This window comes from Phalangium opilio, unplaced genomic scaffold (assembly GCF_054372755.1).
Source record: "Phalangium opilio isolate 3A_F unplaced genomic scaffold, DU_Popi_V2 ptg000209l_1, whole genome shotgun sequence".
Classification (NCBI taxonomy): Eukaryota; Metazoa; Arthropoda; class Arachnida; order Opiliones; family Phalangiidae; genus Phalangium; species Phalangium opilio.
This window is the reverse complement of record NW_028324217.1, coordinates 5,066,978-5,087,993: the sequence shown is the minus strand read 5'-3', so window position 1 is coordinate 5,087,993 and position 21,016 is coordinate 5,066,978. Positions and strand designations below refer to the sequence as shown.

At 34.6% G+C, this 21,016-nt stretch overlaps 1 protein-coding gene and 1 long non-coding RNA gene across 2 annotated transcripts in view; one reads left to right on the top strand and one right to left on the bottom strand.

Moving 5' to 3' along the window:
- Positions 1 to 20,494, bottom strand: part of LOC149618594 (cerebellar degeneration-related protein 2-like) — a 49,308-nt gene extending 28,814 nt beyond the window's left edge. Inside the window, exon 1 of the mRNA XM_089855302.1 lies at positions 20,093 to 20,494. Coding sequence (XP_089711428.1) covers positions 20,093 to 20,243 — 151 coding nt within the window. The 5' untranslated portion in view covers positions 20,244 to 20,494. The remainder of the gene's footprint in view (positions 1 to 20,092) is intronic.
- LOC149618595 (uncharacterized) lies at positions 4,896 to 5,740 on the top strand. The gene is made up of 2 exons (XR_016375259.1): positions 4,896 to 5,327; positions 5,398 to 5,740. It is a non-coding gene; the product is annotated as an uncharacterized LOC149618595 (long non-coding RNA).
- Positions 20,495 to 21,016: the final 522 nt, after the last annotated feature.

Below are 21,016 nucleotides of genomic sequence, written 5' to 3'. Positions count from 1 at the left end.
AAAATTTTCTAACATCCCCCGAATACTTCAAAAGCCTAGCTTTATACGTAGGTAAGAGGATTAAAGGTCCACTCAGACTATGGACTAAAATCTTACTTTCACATCGTCGGTGATGACGCTTTGCTCGCCTTATTAAACACGTGTCAACGACTACGTAAAATATTCGCCGCGGGTTTAGTTTGAAAATTTTTAGTTTAGTCGGACAGTGTCGAGATGGCACCACCACGTTATGGTCTTTTCTTTAATCATAGCTTCCTCGATCGTGCCTTGAGTGCATGCTATGCTATATATGCCTTAGCAGACGATGTTTAAGGATTCTTGGCACGGTATTTGCCAATCATTTTGGAAGAGCAGCTATTTTAGTATTCAAAAGCCTTGGCTCAGAAAAATTTTCCTGACCCACGCAACTCGTTTTAAGTCGTCTGCTCTCTTCTGAACAGGAAACTGAACTTAAAGAGTACTGACGCGACCGAAACGAAACTAACGACCGGGCCGACTAGTCTGAACGGGCCTTAAAGGATAAAGAGCTACCAAGACCAGTTCACAGCATAACATTCCTAATTCGTTTTCTAAGGTTCCCTAACCTACCGATTACGGTATCTAGAACCTGATGTAATTTAAGATATGTAAATACACGAAATCTCGAGAGATATCACTGACAAATCGTATCAGGTCACCAAGTGTATACAGAAAAAAAAAACACACACAAAATAATTTCACGCTATGGTTTTATCGGGGTAGCGCAACAAACACGCGCGTGTAATTTTAATAAAGTGGGTCGGATTGTGGGGGATTTTATCACGTAATAACAAGGTCCGCTTTTGTTATGGAATAAGTAAACTATTAGAGTCTTTTCGAAAATTGTCTAGTCACGATGTTTGTTCCATTCCCGGATTAAGGAGTGATATTTGTAACATTTTGATATTTAGTCAGTGACACGTAACTGTCAGGGGGATCTCTTTTTTAAAGGGATAGTGGCATAATTCTGGATAATGTTCAATACATTAGGTCCAATACGACAGTTTTCTTGGGTAGTCCGGTAAATTAATTCACTGCCATTTTGAATATAGAAAACAGGGTTACACTTTAAATGTTCAATTAGATTTAACATTATTTCGCTAGTACTTGCATAAGTTTAATACTTTTGAAACATATCTTATACACTAATTATACATCGTAATGCTAGAGACTTGCTGAGAGCTAGTTCAATTCTCGCTTCCGTCGTTCTCGAAGTCCTACACTCGGTGGTTAATTTTGCAGGACTTCCATCTAGGTCCTATTTAGTCTGTACTAATCCGAAATTTGACAGCGCCTTACCAGACCTCGCTTTACCTCGAATCTATGACCTACGTCACTTCATTACAAGCTCCAGTTTGAAACCAGTGACAAACTTATGGAAGGAACATATCTCATGAACTTATTGTATGACACTACCTTTAGTCTGTACTAATCTCAAATTTGACAGCGCCTTACCAGACCTCGCTTTACCTCGAATCTATGACCTACGTCACTTCATTACAAGCTCCAGTTTGAAACCAGTGACAAACTTATGGAAGGAAAATATCTCATGAACTTATTGTATGACATTACCTTTACTTCGTAATGCTAGAAACTTACAGCTCGAGCTAGTTCAAGAACGACAAGCGAGAATTGAAGTCCTACACTCGGTTTATTTTGCAGGACATCTAGGTCCTATTTAGTATGTAGCTTTGACAGCGCCTCACCAGGCATCGCTTTACCATAACGCATAACCTACGTAAATCATTTCATGAGAAGCTCCAGTTTGTAACCAGTGACAAACTCATAGAAGGAACATATCTTATCAACTTATAGCATTTATTTACTCAGTTACGCTACCATACGTAGATACAACAATACACATCACTGTTTCTTGTTTACATATTTTATTTTCGCACAACGCGACGTGCTACCTTAAAAGACACGCTACTGTGTATCAGATAACAGTTAAAGGAAATCCCTCTGAAAAGCGTAGGTGGGTTAAGCCAGTCAGCCAACTGCTTAGCTTATTAAGGAATGCTACGATCGACCGAGTTTGACTCCCACCTTCGAAAGAGAACTGTTATAGACACTGTTATCATTGGCACTATGCCGTTTTCTCGAATGCTATATTTAACTCGATCACCACCAATAAAACGCAATATATCCTCACGTCTGTCGGCTCAGAAAAAACATTTATACACTATTTTAAAATTTTCCTGTGGCATCCAGGCGTGGCTCCAAATATCAGTGCTTTTCACGACTTCTTTCAGACATATCTCCGATTATTTGCTTAATTAGTAGAGTGTAGAATCGAAATATCGTGGTACGTAATGACTGGCTTACACGGTGGTCTGGAAACGAAATTGAAATTAGCGAGGTATAAGTTTGTTACTTTCATTCACGGATGATTAACCGAAATTATACATTCATCTTCATTTGATGTATTTGCGAATGTTGCGTATGATTTAAGGAAATAATTATTTTATTACCTCTGTAATTTTGTTTTGGATTTCGTTACTGGATAAAGATTCTAATTTGGGGCAACCAATAAAAGGAGAATTTTTTTGGTTTTACATTACGCCTACTTGCGGTTTGTTTCAGATTCATTTTTAATTGAATTTTCGAACAGGGGGTTTCTGATAAGGCAGCCATAAATTAAAACCTGTGTTCTTTGGGTTAGATTTAGTTAAAAGTGTCAAAGAACAAGGGGTCTGAAATATTTAGTTATGGAGGTACAGGCTAACAAACATTGGCCCCTAAAAATAGGAAATTGGTACACAAGGAGAGAAGATATGTCATAGTGTTCATCTTGTTGAGACAATTTCAATAGTCTCCAATCTAAGAACGTTAATGACCCTTTAACTCGCAGAAGTGTACGTTTAAAAGATGATAATGTAAAGTTGTTCAAAGTGTAACAGCAAAAGAGTTTGAAGTTAGTGTTTCTTTTATTCGGACCAAGTTAACATCGTTATTTGCAGGTTTTGTTCAAATTACAAAATGTCCACTCCTGTGCTATTACACTTTGAACTGGCAACTCTGCAGCGCAATTAAAGTTAAAAAACGGGGAAGGAAATTTCTCTAGCCCCTTTATTGAATACTATTTAAAAAAATCTTGAAATTGTAGAAAAGTCCATTGATATTATTAAATGGTCGCCAGCATGTAAATTTTAATAACAGAGGCCTAGATGTTTTTAGTTTAAATAACTTTTAGAATTTCAAACGCAGGAAATTCTTAGGTGCCCAGGAAATCGTTCATTATTTTAAATACTATTCTCTCAAACAAAATTAATTTAGGCTTCATATTTTTATTTCAAATATAATTGACGTGTGATTACGAAATTGAAGGAAACAGTCCGGAAAAGGCGTTGGAACTATTTGTTTTAAAACAATAGTTTTTGCGAAGCACGATTTTTGATTTAATCCGTCTCGTCACCTTTCTTGTCAGCGCGGATGACTAACCTACATTCAACTAAATTAATTTAAAACAAAAGTGTTAAGTTAATATAGTTAAGTCTGCGTGTTAAATTCAACCGGATGTGGAATTGGTCGTGGACTGGCTGAAGTCCCAAAAATTAAGTGTAAAACAATTTCAACTGTTGAACAAGTTCGTAATGCTAGAGACTTGCACCTCGAGCTAGTTCGAGATTAACGACAAGCGAGAATTGAAGTCCTAGACTCTGTGGTTAATTTTGTAGGACTTTCATTTCATCTAGGTACTATTTAGTCTGCATTTCTAAGCCTTTGACAGCGCCTTACCAGGCGTCGCTTTACGAGAATCTATGACCTATACGTCACATCATGACATGCTCTCAGTAACCAGTGACAAACTTATGGAAGGAACATATCTTATAAACTTGTGGTTATAATTAATAATCAAAATTAACAGTAGATTCATTTGGAGCTTGTTCAAAGGCAGGCTACACGTACAGGTACGAGTTCAAATTCCGCAATTTATTAACCTCAACAATTCTACATCTACAATACCCTCATTGAAGAAGATAGCGAACATCTCTTCAAATCACGTTCACCTTTATGTTTTAGCAAAATACAATTAGATAAAGTATACTTTATCTTAAAATGATTCATACATTTTTCTTTATTTATAAAACTCATACTTTGATTTGTTTTATCGTTAATAGACTCAAAAGCTCTTCGATGGTAGGAGATAATGCTATTCAATTATTCATTTCAAATCATATCAGGTAGATGAGGAATTGGGTAATAATTTCGATGTTTTAATAAGCCATAATAATTACTAATGGTAAATATTGTTAATGGATCGGATATGCGGTCTAACTAACAACCCCACTATTTTATATACAATTCTAATTACTGGGAAATGATTATTTAAGCGCATAATAAGTAGCTGTTTAACCCATTTCAGTATTTTAATTCTTGGTAATTAGAGTAAACAATAGCAGGAAAACAAGATGAATATTGGTGAAGAATTTTTAAAATTTGAAATTGATTTAATGTAAAGTTTAATGAGCTTCATTTTCTTATTTAACACGTGAAAACAACTGCTAAATGAACATGTAACGGTTTTAATTAGGTTTTGTTATTGCAGAACCATAACGTAATTATAATTGTTTAACAAGATGAATATTGATGAAGAAGTTCTAAAATTTGAAATTGATTTAATGTAAAGTTTAATGAGATGAATTTTCTTATTTAACACGTAAAACAACTGGTAAATGAGCTTGTAACGGTTTTAATTAGGTTTTGTTATTGCAAAACCATAACGTAATTCTAATTGTTTACTAAGACGTGATTGGACGAAAGAAGGAAAACTAAGATAAAAATAAGACTGAAACTAACGAAAATTGCGGGAAGTTACGGCGGGAAAGCATTGAAATTAAAGGACAAATTATACGCCAGAAAGGTCACCCTACAAAAATATATAATTCTAGGAGAGCGATAGCTCTCTTAGATAAGACCTCATACCGACTTTAATGTATAAGGATGGTTTTTTGATTGGTTATAACTTTTTTTGTATCGTATTAACTGCTTTGAAAAAATTCCACAGAACTACAATTCGGGCCCTCAATATGTGGTTAAAATTTCAAGAAGATCCACCCATTAGTTTATTGTATAAAAAATAAAGTTGCTAAGGGTGGTTTTCATTTCCATAAAATTAATCAGCCCTTTTGGTGAAAAAGTTAAATTTTCCCATAGAAATAACATGGAGTTTTTTTCAAATTTAGCCATTTTGTGGCCACCTTTTTGACATGAAATATTCGTTTGTTACGTTTGGGAACGGTTTGATATCAAAATTTAAACCTTTTTCTAGGACCATTTTTAAGGTTTTTGAGAAAAATTAATTTTAAGTATGTTTAATTTTAAATTTTAAAAACTACCCCAATCTGCGATATTTAGATGGATACACTGTTTTATTAGGAAATATCAGCGCAGCCAATATTGGCCTTTTTTAACGTATAGTTGCCTCATAATAATCCGATTGTTTCTTCTTAATGCCTTTTGGTTGGAATGGCCTATCGATAGTGAGATAAGACGGCTTTAATATTGCTGCAGTGACGTTGACGCGGCCGCTACAGCGACGCCATCAAAACACACGGGTCTAAATTGTCGCGGATATAGTCAAATTCAAACTAGCTTAATGGACATTTTAACTTTTCCCTGCTAATTATTCTGGATTACCAATAAAAGATAATTAAACTAGACTCCCAATTAAAGATAAATAAACTAGATTACGAATTTAAATAATTAAAGTAGTTTACCAATTAAACGTTCTTAAAATAAATTATCAATTAGAGTTAATTAAACTAGACTACAAATTAGAGGTTATTAAACTAGATTACGAATTAATGGTTACTAATTAAATTACGAATTAATGGTTACTAATTAAATTACGAATTAAGGGTTACTAATTAAATTACCAATTAAGGGTTACTAATCTAGATTATCAATTAAGGGTAATTAATCTAGATTACCAATTAAGGGTAATTAATCTAGATTACCAATTAAGGGTAATTAATCTAGATTACCAATTAAGGGTAATTAATCTAGATTACCAATTAAGGGTAATTAATCTAGATTACCAATTAAGGGTAATTAATCTAGATTACCAATTAAGGGTAATAAATCTAGATTACCAATTAAGGGTAATTAATCTAGATTACCAATTAAGGGTAATTAATCTAGATTACCAATTAAGGGTAATTAATCTAGATTACCAATTAAGGGTAATTAATCTAGATTACCAATTAAGGGTAATTAATCTAGATTACCAATTAAGGGTAATTAAACCAGATTACCGACGACTGGTAATTAATTCAGATTACCGACGACTGGTAATTAAACCAGATTACCGACGAATGGTAATTAAACCAGATTACCGACGACTGGTAATGAAGCTAGATTACGGACGACTGGTAATTAAGCTAGATTACGGACGACTGGTAATTAAGCTAGATTACGGACGACTGGTAATTAAGCTAGATTACCGACGACTGGTAATTAAGCTAGATTACCGACAAATGGTAATTAAGCTACATTACCGACGAATGGTAATTAAGCTAGATTACCGACAATCGGTAATTAAGCTACATTACAGACGAATGGTAATTAAGCTAGATTACCGACGACTGGTAATACCGACGACCGGTAATTAAGCTAGATTACCGACGACCGGTAATTAAGCTAGATTAACGACGACCGGTAATTAAGCTAGATTACCGACGACCGGTAATCAAGCTAGATTAACGACGACCGGTAATTAAGCTAGATTACCGACGACCGGCAATTAAGCTAGATTACCGACGACCGGTAATTAAGCTAGATTACCGACGACCGGTAATTAAGCTAGATTACCGACGACTGGTAATACCGACGACCGGTAATTAAGCTAGATTACCGACGACCGGTAATTAAGCTAGATTACCGACGACCGGTAATTAAGCTAGATTAACGACGACCGGTAATTAAGCTAGATTACCGACGACCGGTAATTAAGCTAGATTACCGACGACCGGTAATTAAGCTAGATTACCGACGACCGGTAATTAAGCTAGATTACCGACGACCGGTAATTAAGCTAGATTACCGACGACCGGTAATTAAGCTAGATTACCGATGACCGGTAATTAAGCTAGATTACCGACGACCGGTAATTAAGCTAGATTACCGACGATCGGTAATTAAGCTAGATTACCGACGATCGGTAATTAAGCTAGATTACCGACGACCGGTAATTAAGCTAGATTAACGACGATCGGTAATTAAGCTAGATTACCGACGACCGGTAATTAAGCTAGATTACCGACGACCGGTAATTAAGCTAGATTACCGACGACCGGTAATTAAGCTAGATTACCGACGACCGGTAATTAAGCTAGATTAACGACGATCGGTAATTAAGCTAGATTACCGACGACCGGTAATTAAGCTAGATTACCGACGACCGGTAATTGAGCTAGATTACCGACGACCGGTAATTAAGCTAGATTACCGACGACCGGTAATTAAGCTAGACTAACGACGACCGGAAATTAAGCTAGATTACCGACGACCGGTAATTAAGCTAGATTACCGACGACCGGTAATTAAGCTAGATTAACGACGACCGGTAATTAAGCTAGATTACCGACGACCGGTAATCAAGCTAGATTAACGACGACCGGTAATTAAGCTAGATTACCGACGACCGGCAATTAAGCTAGATTACCGACGACCGGTAATTAAGCTAGATTACCGACGACCGGTAATTAAGCTAGATTACCGACGACTGGTAATACCGACGACCGGTAATTAAGCTAGATTACCGACGACCGGTAATTAAGCTAGATTACCGACGACCGGTAATTAAGCTAGATTAACGACGACCGGTAATTAAGCTAGATTACCGACGACCGGTAATTAAGCTAGATTACCGACGACCGGTAATTAAGCTAGATTACCGACGACCGGTAATTAAGCTAGATTACCGACGACCGGTAATTAAGCTAGATTACCGACGACCGGTAATTAAGCTAGATTACCGATGACCGGTAATTAAGCTAGATTACCGACGACCGGTAATTAAGCTAGATTACCGACGATCGGTAATTAAGCTAGATTACCGACGATCGGTAATTAAGCTAGATTACCGACGACCGGCAATTAAGCTAGATTAACGACGATCGGTAATTAAGCTAGATTACCGACGACCGGTAATTAAGCTAGATTACCGACGACCGGTAATTAAGCTAGATTACCGACGACCGGTAATTAAGCTAGATTACCGACGACCGGTAATTAAGCTAGATTAACGACGATCGGTAATTAAGCTAGATTACCGACGACCGGTAATTAAGCTAGATTACCGACGACCGGTAATTGAGCTAGATTACCGACGACCGGTAATTAAGCTAGATTACCGACGACCGGTAATTAAGCTAGACTAACGACGACCGGAAATTAAGCTAGATTACCGACGACCGGTAATTAAGCTAGATTACCGACGACCGGTAATTAAGCTAGATTACCGACGACCGGTAATTAAGCTAGATTACCGACGACCGGAAATTAAGCTAGATTACCGACGACCGGTAATTAAGCTAGATTACCGACGACTGGTAATTTAGCGGCATTACCGACGACTGGTAATTTAGTCGCATTACCGACGACTAGTAATTTAGCCGTATTACCGACGACCGGTAATTAAGCTAGATTAACGACGACCGGTAATTAAGCTAGATTACCGACGACCGGTAATTAAGCTAGATTACTGACGACCGGTAATTAAGCTAGATTACCGACGACCGGTAATTAAGCTACATTACAGACGAATGGTAATTAAGCTAGATTACCGACGACTGGTAATACCGACGATCGGTAATTAAGCTAGATTACCGACGACCGGTAATTAAGCTAGATTACCGACGACCGGTAATTAAGCTAGATTACCGACGACCGGTAATTAAGCTAGATTACCGACGATCGGTAATTAAGCTAGATTACCGACGACCGGTAATTAAGCTAGATTACCGACGACCGGTAATTAAGCTAGATTAACGACGACCGGTAATTAAGCTATATTACCGAGGACTGGTAATTAAGCTAGATTACCGACGACTGGTAATTAAGCTAGATTACCGACGACCGGTAATTAAGCTAGATTACCGACGACCGGTAATTAAGCTAGATTACCGACGACTGGTAATTTAGCCGCATTACCGACGACTGGTAATTTAGTCGCATTACCGACGACTAGTAATTTAGCTGTATTACCGACGGCTGGTATTTAAGCTAGATTACCGATGGACGCGCAACGGCCTAGGACTTTTTCTCCCATATTTTCTAAAGAATTTTAATTAATATGAAGACTGAAGTGACAGATATTAATAAAATCTGTTTATGTTTTTACATTTTAATTTCTTTGAATCACTCTCACAATTGCCAAACGCACAGATCTTTAATTTTCCTATTTTTAATTATTTTATTAAACTCTACTTTTAAATTGATGCAAAAAAATTTACATTTGTCCAAAGTCTTAGCGAAATGAGACCAAGCGGCCATTTTACTAGTTTACATTGTACCGTCTTTCTCCAAGACCTTGTCGTCTGCTAGCTTTTTTTCTTTATTATTTTGGGACACTTTAGCAAGAAAACTTTAACATGGGATCCGCCATTAAGATTTTGGTCCATTATATAGAAGGTTCATGGTGTAAACTTCAGTCCGACACATTGCCCAGTATAAATCCAATCCCTTCAACTCGTATTGAAAATTTTAAATTATCTAATTGGCTCACTAAAACTACGTTTTGATGACGTTGCTGACGGAGACGGCCAAAAATAGATCGTTGCTCTTTACCTCTGTCTTAATGACCAGCCTCTTCTTTCATACGCCCCCCCGGCCCCGACTCAAGGAAGGGTGTTTGACGTGCGCAAAAAGTCCCCTGTTCTCTATTCCTGCTTGTAAAATTACATGAATCTCTGTATCTCAGTCTTGGCTAAATAATTGAGGGTTTTAATGGCTTTGGTCCCATTGAACCGAATTCCCATTCGACAGAAGGGGTTTTTTTTTGGGGTCCCATTCGACCGAACGTAGCCAAAGGTGCGGTTTTATTATAGTCCCATTGGACCGAAATTCTATTGAACTGGAAGAAGACATACTGTGTGGTTTTGCATTAAATATATTTTTAATTTCACAACTTATTATTGTTAAAATAAATGTGAGTTGAAAATGTATTACTGCACTTATTTTAACTACGTTTTAATTACGGCGAACCTCACCTTATTTATATGAGTATTAAAAGCCCGCCTCTTGCCACGAACCATTTATTAGCAATAATAGAAATATTTTGGAAAAGATGTCAGATAATTAATTGGAGTATATGTTGGAAAAGGTGGCAGCTAATTTATAGGAGAATATTTTAGAAAAGGTGGTAGCTAATTAAAAGGAGAATATTTTGGAAAATGTGGCATCTAATTAGTAGGAGAATGTTTTGGAAAAGGTTGCAGCTAATTAATAGGAGAATATTTTGGAAAAGGTGGCAGCTAATTAATAGGAGAATGTTTTGGAAAAGGTGGTAGCTAATTAAAAGGAGCATATTTTGGAAAAGGTGGTAGCTAGTTAAAAGGAGAGTATTTTGGAAAATGTGGTAGCTAATTAGTAAGAGAATGTTTTGGAAAAGGTTGCAGCTAATTAATAGGAGAATATTTTGAAAAAGGTGGCAGCTAATTAATAGGAAAATCTTTTGGAAAAGGTGGCAGCTAATTAATAGGCGAATGTTTTGGAAAAGGTGGTAGCTATTTAAAGGGATAATATTTTGGAAAAGGTGTCAACGAATTATTGGAACCAAACCAAACCTAAACTAACCTAAGCTAACCTAACCTAAGCTAACCTAACTTAACCTATGCTAACCTAACTTAACCTAACCTAACCTAACCCAACCCACCCGAAACCAAAATATTAAAATTTTAATTTAAAATTTAAAGACATTGATGGAACTACCATTAAGACTGTACTCCATTTTAAGCACAATTTGTTTATTAATTCTATATATCTCTTGCCTTGAAAGGAATGAAAGTGAGCGTTTTAATTAGTATCACGAAACATTTACTTTTAATATTATTAACATACCTTTCGGAGATTCGAACCAACAACCTATCGCTTCGCAGTCCAACATCGTATGCACTACACCACCGAATCGCTTACGGCTACAGTGTTTCAAGTTATATTCATGTATTTTTTAGAGGCATATTCGGACGATTGGGATTTCGGTCCATCGGGAATATAGCCATTGGGCTGGAAATCTAAAATCATTGCGGGATATTCGGTCGAATGGGATTTCGGTCCATTGGGAATTCGTTTGAAAGGAACGATACCTTTTAATGTGTACTGGAATGGTTGTACATGTAATCAGTGTATAAAGTTAAACACGGATATCTGTAAAATTAAAAAGATATCTGAACAGATATAAGATTATAAATCGTTCAGATAGCGCTAGGTCGGATGAAAATTATCACCTTATCGGATCAGATTTAATAACTGAAAGTAAATACGACGTTCAATGAACTGTTGACGATTTCGCGGGAAAGATATCGCAATTAGATGTCATAAAAGAAGAAACAGTTCATAATTTTAAGCACTAAGCTAGATTACCGATGGACGCGCAACGGCCTAGGACTTTTTCTCCCATATTTTCTAAAGAATTTTAATTAATATGAAGACTGAAGTGACAGATATTAATAAAATCTGTCATTGTAGACAAAGACTGGAAAGTGTAAAAGATAAGGTTTGAAAATGAACTGCCTGAAGTAACAGATATTAAAATTTTCACTTTTGAAGACATCATTATAAAACATCAATTATTTTAAAAAATTCTTATCTTACTTTTTTTCACCAAAATTTCATTTTCCCAAAATATTTTTCAGCAATATTTACCAACTATTTTGTCCTCAATAGTAGTTGTCACCAAGAAGGGTTTAAGGGATACTAGCTTGGTACTGCTTTTACTTTCAACTAACATTTGATTCTAGGAGATTCAAATGCTTGGATATCTGAAAAGATTTCTCTTGAAGAGTTTAAATTTTTATATTTTAAAATTGAAAATATTGCGAAGCGGAAAATAATATAGGCCTTTTCTTTGTGATTTAGTTATTAGTGTCGAAAAGATCTGTAGATTGATCGTGATATTTGAGAGCAACACAGCACGTTAATATTTAATACTTTGAAAGCTTTACAATTTAAGAATATGTTTTGTAAAGTTTTAATACGGTTTATATTTTGTAAGCTCTCAACGATTTTCTCACGTTATAGGGTCAATTTTCTACCTAATTTTAAATATTTGATAAAAAATAAAATGTAAAGCCGTAGTATTTTTAAATAACGCGCATGTTCCTTTTTAAAATACTTTCCCGAAGTAATTTTGGTGAAAAAAAGTAAGATAAGAATTTTTTAAAATAATTGATGTTTTATAATGATGTCTTCAAAAGTGAAAATTTTAATATCTGTTACTTCAGGCAGTTCATTTTCAAACCTTATCTTTTACACTTTCCAGTCTTTGTCTACAATGACAGATTTTATTAATTCTTAAATGACCTTGCATGACTTTAGAAAAATTATACTATTCCGTTCACAATCTGCTCAGATTATATAGTAAGAAAAATTGCAATGACGTCATAATGCGCATCTGTTTCCTTCATCGAAATCATTTCATTTTAAGTGTGTATAATATAAGTTTCATCATAAGGGTATCATAGTTTCCATAAGTATGGTTTTAAAGGGTTTTTGCAACGAGCACCCATCTGCAATTTAACGTGACTCGAAAGAAGTAGGCAGCGGTGGGTGGGTAAATGTTATCTTAAATACGTCATACGCATGTGACTGAAACGAGGCGTGGTTCAAAGAAGGTATAGCTTAGTTCGTTTTATATCAAAAATAACAACTTAAAAGAATTAGACGTTGTAATCACGCGAAAACCAGGACTAGGTGACCAGTACCAATCTATAAGGAGTCTTTGGATCTTGGCATCACGTGTTGCCTGTGACGTATTTCAAATAATGTTCCCCACCCAGTTGCTGCCTTTTTCGACGTTCCTTTCTAGGATAGCTAGAGGAGAAATGGCAATAGTAGTATGGAAAGAGTCACACTTACGAAAAATATACTTATATACATTATATACTTATACACATTATATACTTAAATTATAAAATAAGCCGCTTCTCTTGAATATTAAAACAGTATTGTCTTTCGAAAATACGCAAGTCATAATTGCAATTTTATCCAAAAGACAAAATAAATTATGTAAATTAGTATCTTTTAAGCTATATTTCACGTGCTGCAATAAAATACGAATATCTATTTCAATCTCTTCATACATTTTCAATAGCCTTTTAAACCTCAAATTGAACTTGATCGTAAAAAGATCGTTCCATAATTGGATGGGCAAAGACCTTGATGAAACCAAAAACAACGTTGAAAGAAAAACACCACCAATCAAAATCATCAAAGTGGTGTGTATGATCTTGGAGCAAGTCACGGGGTAACAGTTTTCCTTTTCGGTTTTGCATACAATGCAATATCAGAATAACATAAGATAAAAAAACATCGAGCACATGAGGCTTTGTTTACGGCGTTAAGGAAGATTTGAATTTTTGAAGTTGAAAGCGTGAAACCGATTTCAAGACAAAAAGATTTCCAGACTGATAGATGTAATAGTAATAGTGAAGAAAAAAACCCAGAAGGAAAAAGTAGTATTTAAATCTTTGCTATCCTACAGGTTTTTTTCTTATGAGTGTATAGAAAAACGTGCCGATGACTCTCGTGCAGTTTTAAACAAACTAAATTTTAACAACGCAAATAGCTATTTTAAAAAAGATTCCTGATTAGACAGCGCGTAATTTGGGTGCCATTGAACGCGTGCTGGCCTTGTCAAAGCTTCACAATTATCAACAAAAGGATAATAGCTAGGCGCAAGAGGTCGGACAGTTTCATAATTATTTTTCGTTCACTTATTTTAAAATGGTTATCTGAACTGCATTGTATTTCTAAAATTATTAACTGTAAATAAGAAGTGATATCTAGTTTATTAGGGAGAAGGTGTAAATTCGCCACATTTATAATCTAGCTTTATCTCCAGTCCAAACACACGTAGGTCCGGACTGTTAATCCCCGCCTCTAAATTACAACCAGCCAGCATCCGACTGAGGAGAGGCGAAATAGCCCGGTCGGCCTCCTTTTACGTCCCCCTTGTATTTTGAAAGGGGGACTGGGACTATGGCTCGCGCGAATACATAGGCATCTTATACCTTCTCCCTAATAAACTAGATATCACTTCTTGCTGTAAATGACGAGAAAAGTTCAGTTGTCCGACTCCTTGAGTATATGATGACATTGATATAATATATAGGTTAGTCAAATGAGAGAGTTTTCTTATCTATATAGCGTCTATTGTTATATTTGTTTGCATACATAAGCGTTTTACATTTATCTGATCGACTTTCTATATATACTTAGTTTCGCGGTTAACGAACCTTCAAACTTGTAATTAGGGAAGGTTAAGTCTGGAATTAAAAGATATTTGTGACATAATAACAGGCTGTTCCTTGTTATTTTGACAGGTAGCTTACGAGACGTGTATAATTAACGCTTGCTTTCTATTTCAGGCATGTTTTTGCTTATCTTGATAGATAAGAAACACTTTGACTTTGGTAAATGTAAATTCGAAGATTGCAGTTTGAAATTGGAATGGGTCGAGTTCAAATCTTTGTAAACACGATGGTGAAGGGTTCGTTATGCCCTAAACAATAATTCAAGAATATTATCCAAAATTATTCATAAAATTTAAATGATCGAAAGAATATTTGGTGTACATGCCTACATGGAAATTCACACATATTGTGCAAGTTACATGGGAAAACATACTACCACTCCTTGAACATGGTCGATTTTAAGGTTTAATGATTACGGAAATTTAATTACTTATATCTCGTTTAATATTGTAGCAAGAAACATGGTTCTAATTGATATATTCATTATTTCAGACTCTTTAAATTAAAAAAGAAACTATTCTAGCCCTAATTATCCATTTAAAAGAAACACAATCTAACATAAACAAGTTGAACCGAGCAAAACCAGAATTAACACTATTATTTAATGCATTAAATTAATTTTTCTGTATAATAAGTGAATTATTTTATTGAGCTCGTTTAAATATTATTTCGCGTACACAATGCAAAGCCTCTATGCCAGACCCCAACTTTAGCCTTATGTTTGTAATGAAGCGCTACAGGGCCACCTGAAAGAGTAGCATCTATTTATAACCCATAGTAAATACATGCCTTATAATAAGACAGGTGAATCTACCATCCTGCTCTGTTTCAAACCATAGTACGAGCCATGCATATTAACTCTAGTAAAAAATTAAAATAAAAACATTATTTCCCAGCGGAAGTTGATTTTGCCCAAATTTTAGGAAGGGGTTTGCAGATGCCCCAATAATGGCGGAAGTAAATAATGAAACAGTATATTTGTTCAGCTTCGGAAATGAACTTGATTAACTTGAGTTTCAACAATGAAATTAAGGCCTAGAAGAAGCGGGAAAAGAGGGGGCATTTTTCTGTGGCTCATTAGGGGCACCATGTGTTTTAGCAAAAGAACCTATTAACAGCACGAGAACAAACCAAGTTACCTAAGTCAATCTGGTCTGGTGAATTGAGGGAACCCAACAGGAATAGTGATGAATACTAGCAAAAAATGGCAGTGATCCAGGGGGATGTTCTCTGGGAGATTTTGAGTCGAAAATGTTCTATGACATTTTTTCCGTCCGGGCCACTGTTTTCTAGTTATGATTAGATTAGTGTTTAAAATTAAAAATCATTATCTTTCAGTTTAAGGGGCCATCCGTAAAAAACTATTGACAATCTTAACTTGAAAACAGTGGGCCTTAGGTCAAAATATCATAAAAAGTTTTGGCCTCAAAATTGCCCAAAGAACATCCCCCTTAATTTGTGTTACACTTATCAATCAGAAACACCCTGTATTTTGGTAATACCAACATTCTTCATTAACTTCCATGATATAATAATAAACAGAGTATTGTTACAATAAACTTAAGTTCTAAATTTAAGATGAAACTTATTATATATTTAACCACGGAAATTGTTAAGGATTTGCCTCTTGCATGCACTGAAATTGTTATATATTATAAGAAAACTCTTTCATCATTTTTGGCTTAACGATAATGATATTATAACGTTATATATTTAATTTCCTGAAACGCTTACTATAGTATCTTTAAGTATAAAGTCGAAACAGATACGTTAAATTGAAATTCAAGACTGTATGCAACCTTCATGAAAATTGGATCTTCCGACAATTTGTTTTGAAACAGAAGCGAAGTCTGTGTGCCTTTTTATTTTTTTAATAAAATCTTGAATGATTAGACGCCGTGGGGTAATTTTTGTTTCAAACAAGGAATCTAGCTTGTTTCATGGTCAAAAATTAAGTATGCCTACAGAGAGAGAGAGAGAGGCCGTTTCCGTAGTTTTAATCAAAACTTAACGATGTCCTTACTCGAGGTTGCTTAAAAACATTTCATTGATCGGAAGGTTTGAATTTAATTTGTATTTGCGAGAAATTTTTTGGGGTTTATTTTTATTTTTTCGAAATGATATTAACAATACTTGCAATCAAAAAAAAAAAACATGGCAACAAATCTAAGCCTGAAAGCCATAAAGTTCGTCTATATGATATAAGTAACTAATGTGCTAATTAGTAAAGAATATTTTGAAATGCACTGACGTTATATATTCTATAAGGGATAGATTTAATTTTAGAAGTAGTAATGGAGAACAGAGTAATATGAGCGCGCGTCAAAGTCCCGGACTCCCTTCACACTGGACGGAGGGGTATGAAAGTAGAGGCGAGTCATAGCGACAGAGGTAAAAAGGGATTACGTATTTTTCGCCGTCCCCGTCAGCAACGTCATCAAAACGTAGTTTAAGTGAGCCAATAAGATAATTTAAACTTCTCGTTACGTGTTGGAGGGAGAGGCTCTATACTGGGCTATGAGTCGGACTGAAGTAAACGTCAGCACCGTCATCAAAACGTAGTTTAAGTGAGCCAATAAGATAATTTAAACTTCTCGTTACGTGTTGGAGGGAGGGGCTCTATACTGGGTGGGCTATGAGTCGGACTGAAGTAAATACTAACCGTTCTCCATTCCTACTTCTAAAATTAAATCTATCCCTGGTTAAATACATTTCTGAGCAGCATTTAAATTATTGTTGGACCAAAGACTATTTGGTGTTTAGTATCTACATAGCCAGGAGACTCTTTCCGGCTAAGCTATGGTGAACTCTATTTAGGTCAATACGCATTTTAGTTTGCATTATTTACTTCTAATTAAGTTGACAAAGCACCCTCATTCATTGTTTTTATATTTCGTAAACAGGTGTTTTTATTTATTGTAAATTTATTTGTAAAACCGTTTCATAATATAGGGGTGCTTGGGTACATTGCATACAGGGTATTTCTGATAATTAAGGGGCGTGTTCTTGGGAGGTCAAACTGAGTAGCAAGTGTTTAAAGAACAAGCATGGGGTCAACAACATTTAGTTACAGAGATATGGGCTCCCAAACATTGATTGTCCCCTAAAACATGGAAATAGTCGAACACATGGGGAGTAACATGTTCCATGCTTCAACATTCGTGAATCTAAGACCGTTACTGAACCTTTATCTAACAGAAAGGTTCTAAATACAAGCAGCATCTCATTGGTTCTTGAAAACTCACCTCAGCGCGACGCGAATGACGAAAATTACGTATTTTCCGTCGTCTGAGGAGATGCGAAATAGCCCGGCCTCCTTTTACGTCCCCCCCCTTGTATTTTGAAAGGGGGACTGGGACTATGGCGCGCGAATACTAAGGCATCTTATACCTTCTCCCTAATAAACTAGATATCGCTTCTTGGTTTGACCCAAAGAACACATCACATTTTAATTTATGGTAGACTTATCAGAAACACCCTGTACCTCTCTAGGGGTAAAATATACACGTATTAAAAGAGAAACAAATTGTTTAATGACCCGAGCTGGTGCCTCAATCCAATTTTTTTTTCAGAGATATAGGGGAGAACCACATACAAACACCGAGCACCTGTAATTTCAAAGTGAAGAAATCACCGGACCGCAAAAGTTATTTCTTTCTGAGAAAGTTTCCACAAAATTAACAAATTCCTTCGCTTAAATTGGTTATTATAACGAATAACATTCTTTAAGAGTGTTAGCCGAGTAGTAATGCATATAATTAACACATTTACACCATAATTTAAATAAATACAAAACATAAAAGGTAGAAATTAATTTCTAAACTTGTGAAAAGAAAGTTGATGCAATTATTTGCTTTTAAAATTCTTTGAATGAATACCAAATCAACTGGAAATTATGGTAATTTGTTTTTTAGCTATGTTTATGATTTTTAAATATGCAAGATTAATAATTTTAATTTATATACTATTATTCAATAATTTATTAATATATAAGATTAATTTTAATTTATTATATAATTCTTCCATAATTTGTTAATATCCAATATTAATTTTAATTTATTGTATATAATTCTTCTATTTTTAATTAATATCGAAGACAAATTTGTATTGTATAATTCTCGTTTAATTATACAATTATTGTAATTTATTAAAAATAATTTTATATTTTCGTTAATTTATTACTGTCAAAGATTAATTGTAATTTATTAATTCTATAATTTTTTCTTTAATTTAATATTATAAAAAAAACTAATTTTGATTTATTTTATAATTCTTCTGTAATTTATTAATATCTAAGATTAATTTTAATTTATTAATCAATTCTCTAGTTTTTTTTATTTAAAATTAATCTTTGATATTAATATATTGTATTATAAACTATTTCCTTAATTCGTTAATATCCATTATTTAGTTTTAATTTACTATACATAATATTATTCCTTAATTTATTAATATCAAAGACTAATTTTAATTAGTACGAAAAGAAATTAATATTATATTAATATCCCTGTAGACGCAGAAGGGATCAAATTCGACCCAATTAGGGTAATTGCCTAGGATACTCTGCCTAATTAGTGCCGTACATTTTCCAAGAGATACTGCACCTCTCATTTTAATATTCATTAATATCACGCTAATTTTAATTATGGCTCAATTAAACTAATTATTTTTAATTTAATATTGAAAGTCCAAAATATGAAAACATTAAAATCAGCAACATAAGTAATTACTAAGATTATACCTACCTAACAATAAATCAGACTACGCTTAATGAGTTTTAATGTTGATTAATTTAATTATAATTAGTCCCAAGTACCTTTAAAGTATTCCTTACCTAACCGGTCAGCTTATTATAATCAAAATCTCTCTATTCGATCTCTACACCATTCCCCATGCGCGTTACAATGAATCACACTTCACTTAATTAGTTTTAATGCTCATTTAATTTTAATTAGCCCCAACTTAACCTAACGTTATTAACTTCAAAATCTCCTAATTCGACCTCTGAACCATGGCGCAAAAACGTCACAAGGAATAACACTTCGCCTAATTAGTTTTAATGGTAATTAGTTTAATTTTAATTTTAATTGAACCCACCTTAACCTAACCTTATTAACTTCAAAATCTCCAAATTCCATATCTATAACATATTCTTCAACCACGTTACTATTAATCATACGCCGCTTACTTAGTGTTAATGTTAATTAAGTTAATTTAATTAAAATTAGCGCCAATTAAACTAAATTTTTATTATAATTAAAAAGGCCCAGGAATAGATTGCTGACATTTTTAACTTCTGGATAAGAATCCATATCAGGACCCAATTAATGAATCACACATAAACCGTTTTCCATTGGAATTTTCCATAGAGTAATTTTATTGGAGTGAGAACGAAAGTGCCTTTAAACAGCATTAAATGCACATAAGTCTCCATTAATATTTCTCCATGGTATCAGATTACTAGCAACCAACGGAAACCGGCAATACTCAAAGATAAGCAACTCAGAAAAAAATTCAAATTCAAACCCAATACGTTGCAAATAACTTAAAATAAAAAAACCACGTCATAAAAAAAACAAAATCAATTGATAACTTACCACTGACATACCACTCTTCATCGACAACACCTACATCACTATCAAGTTGACACTCATCTTGATGATTAATAAATCCAACTGCAGATGTTGTTGTCTCACTTTCGTAACAATCCGGCAAGGTTTTCGAACTCGAATCGAAAGAATCACTCATCTCGATCGATGTCAATCGATATCAAATCGATATACCGATAAATTTAAACCGATCCAATATTATTATTATTTGTAAGCATTGGACAACGATAATATAGGTACTGTAAAACAAACAAACAGTGGAGCCACGTTTTAACAATACATCGAAATAGGTAGCGTTTTTAGCTGCCGTATGGTTAACGAGTGCTTTGGTTCGCGACTAAATAGTATGTGAAAGGGATTCCGGCGAGCACAACTCGGCTCGACTCGCTCGGCAAAGTACTCGGGAGCTCGAGGTTCGCTCTCGATTCGAAATGTACAACCCCCCTTCCCGGCTAAAGTCGATTATCTTTACTTCCCCTTACGTAGAAAGGGGGTGTGTTCAACGCATGCCGCAAAAAATGATGGTACAGAGTCCGAACCGAAGAAACCCTCTAATACTGTCCTAAATTGCAATCAAGATTTTTTTATCGACATAAGGCTATGAGTGTAAGTCTTTACAGTTATAAAAACAAAGGTTTTTAAAATCGTATTTAACGATTAGGTATTTTTATTAGTTATTTTAATTTTATTTTGTAATTTTAAAGTTGCAATTATGATTTTTTATATCAACATAAGTTTATGACTTGTGTATAAGTCTCTATTTAGTAATAAAAGGGCTCCATATACAGTGGGATGGTTCTATGGGAAATAAATTTTGAGTCGCAAATGTGTCTTCTATGACATTCTTTATTTATTTATTAATTATGTTGTTTATGCTTTAAGGTCACCCTAAACAAGAAATTTTTCCCTAAT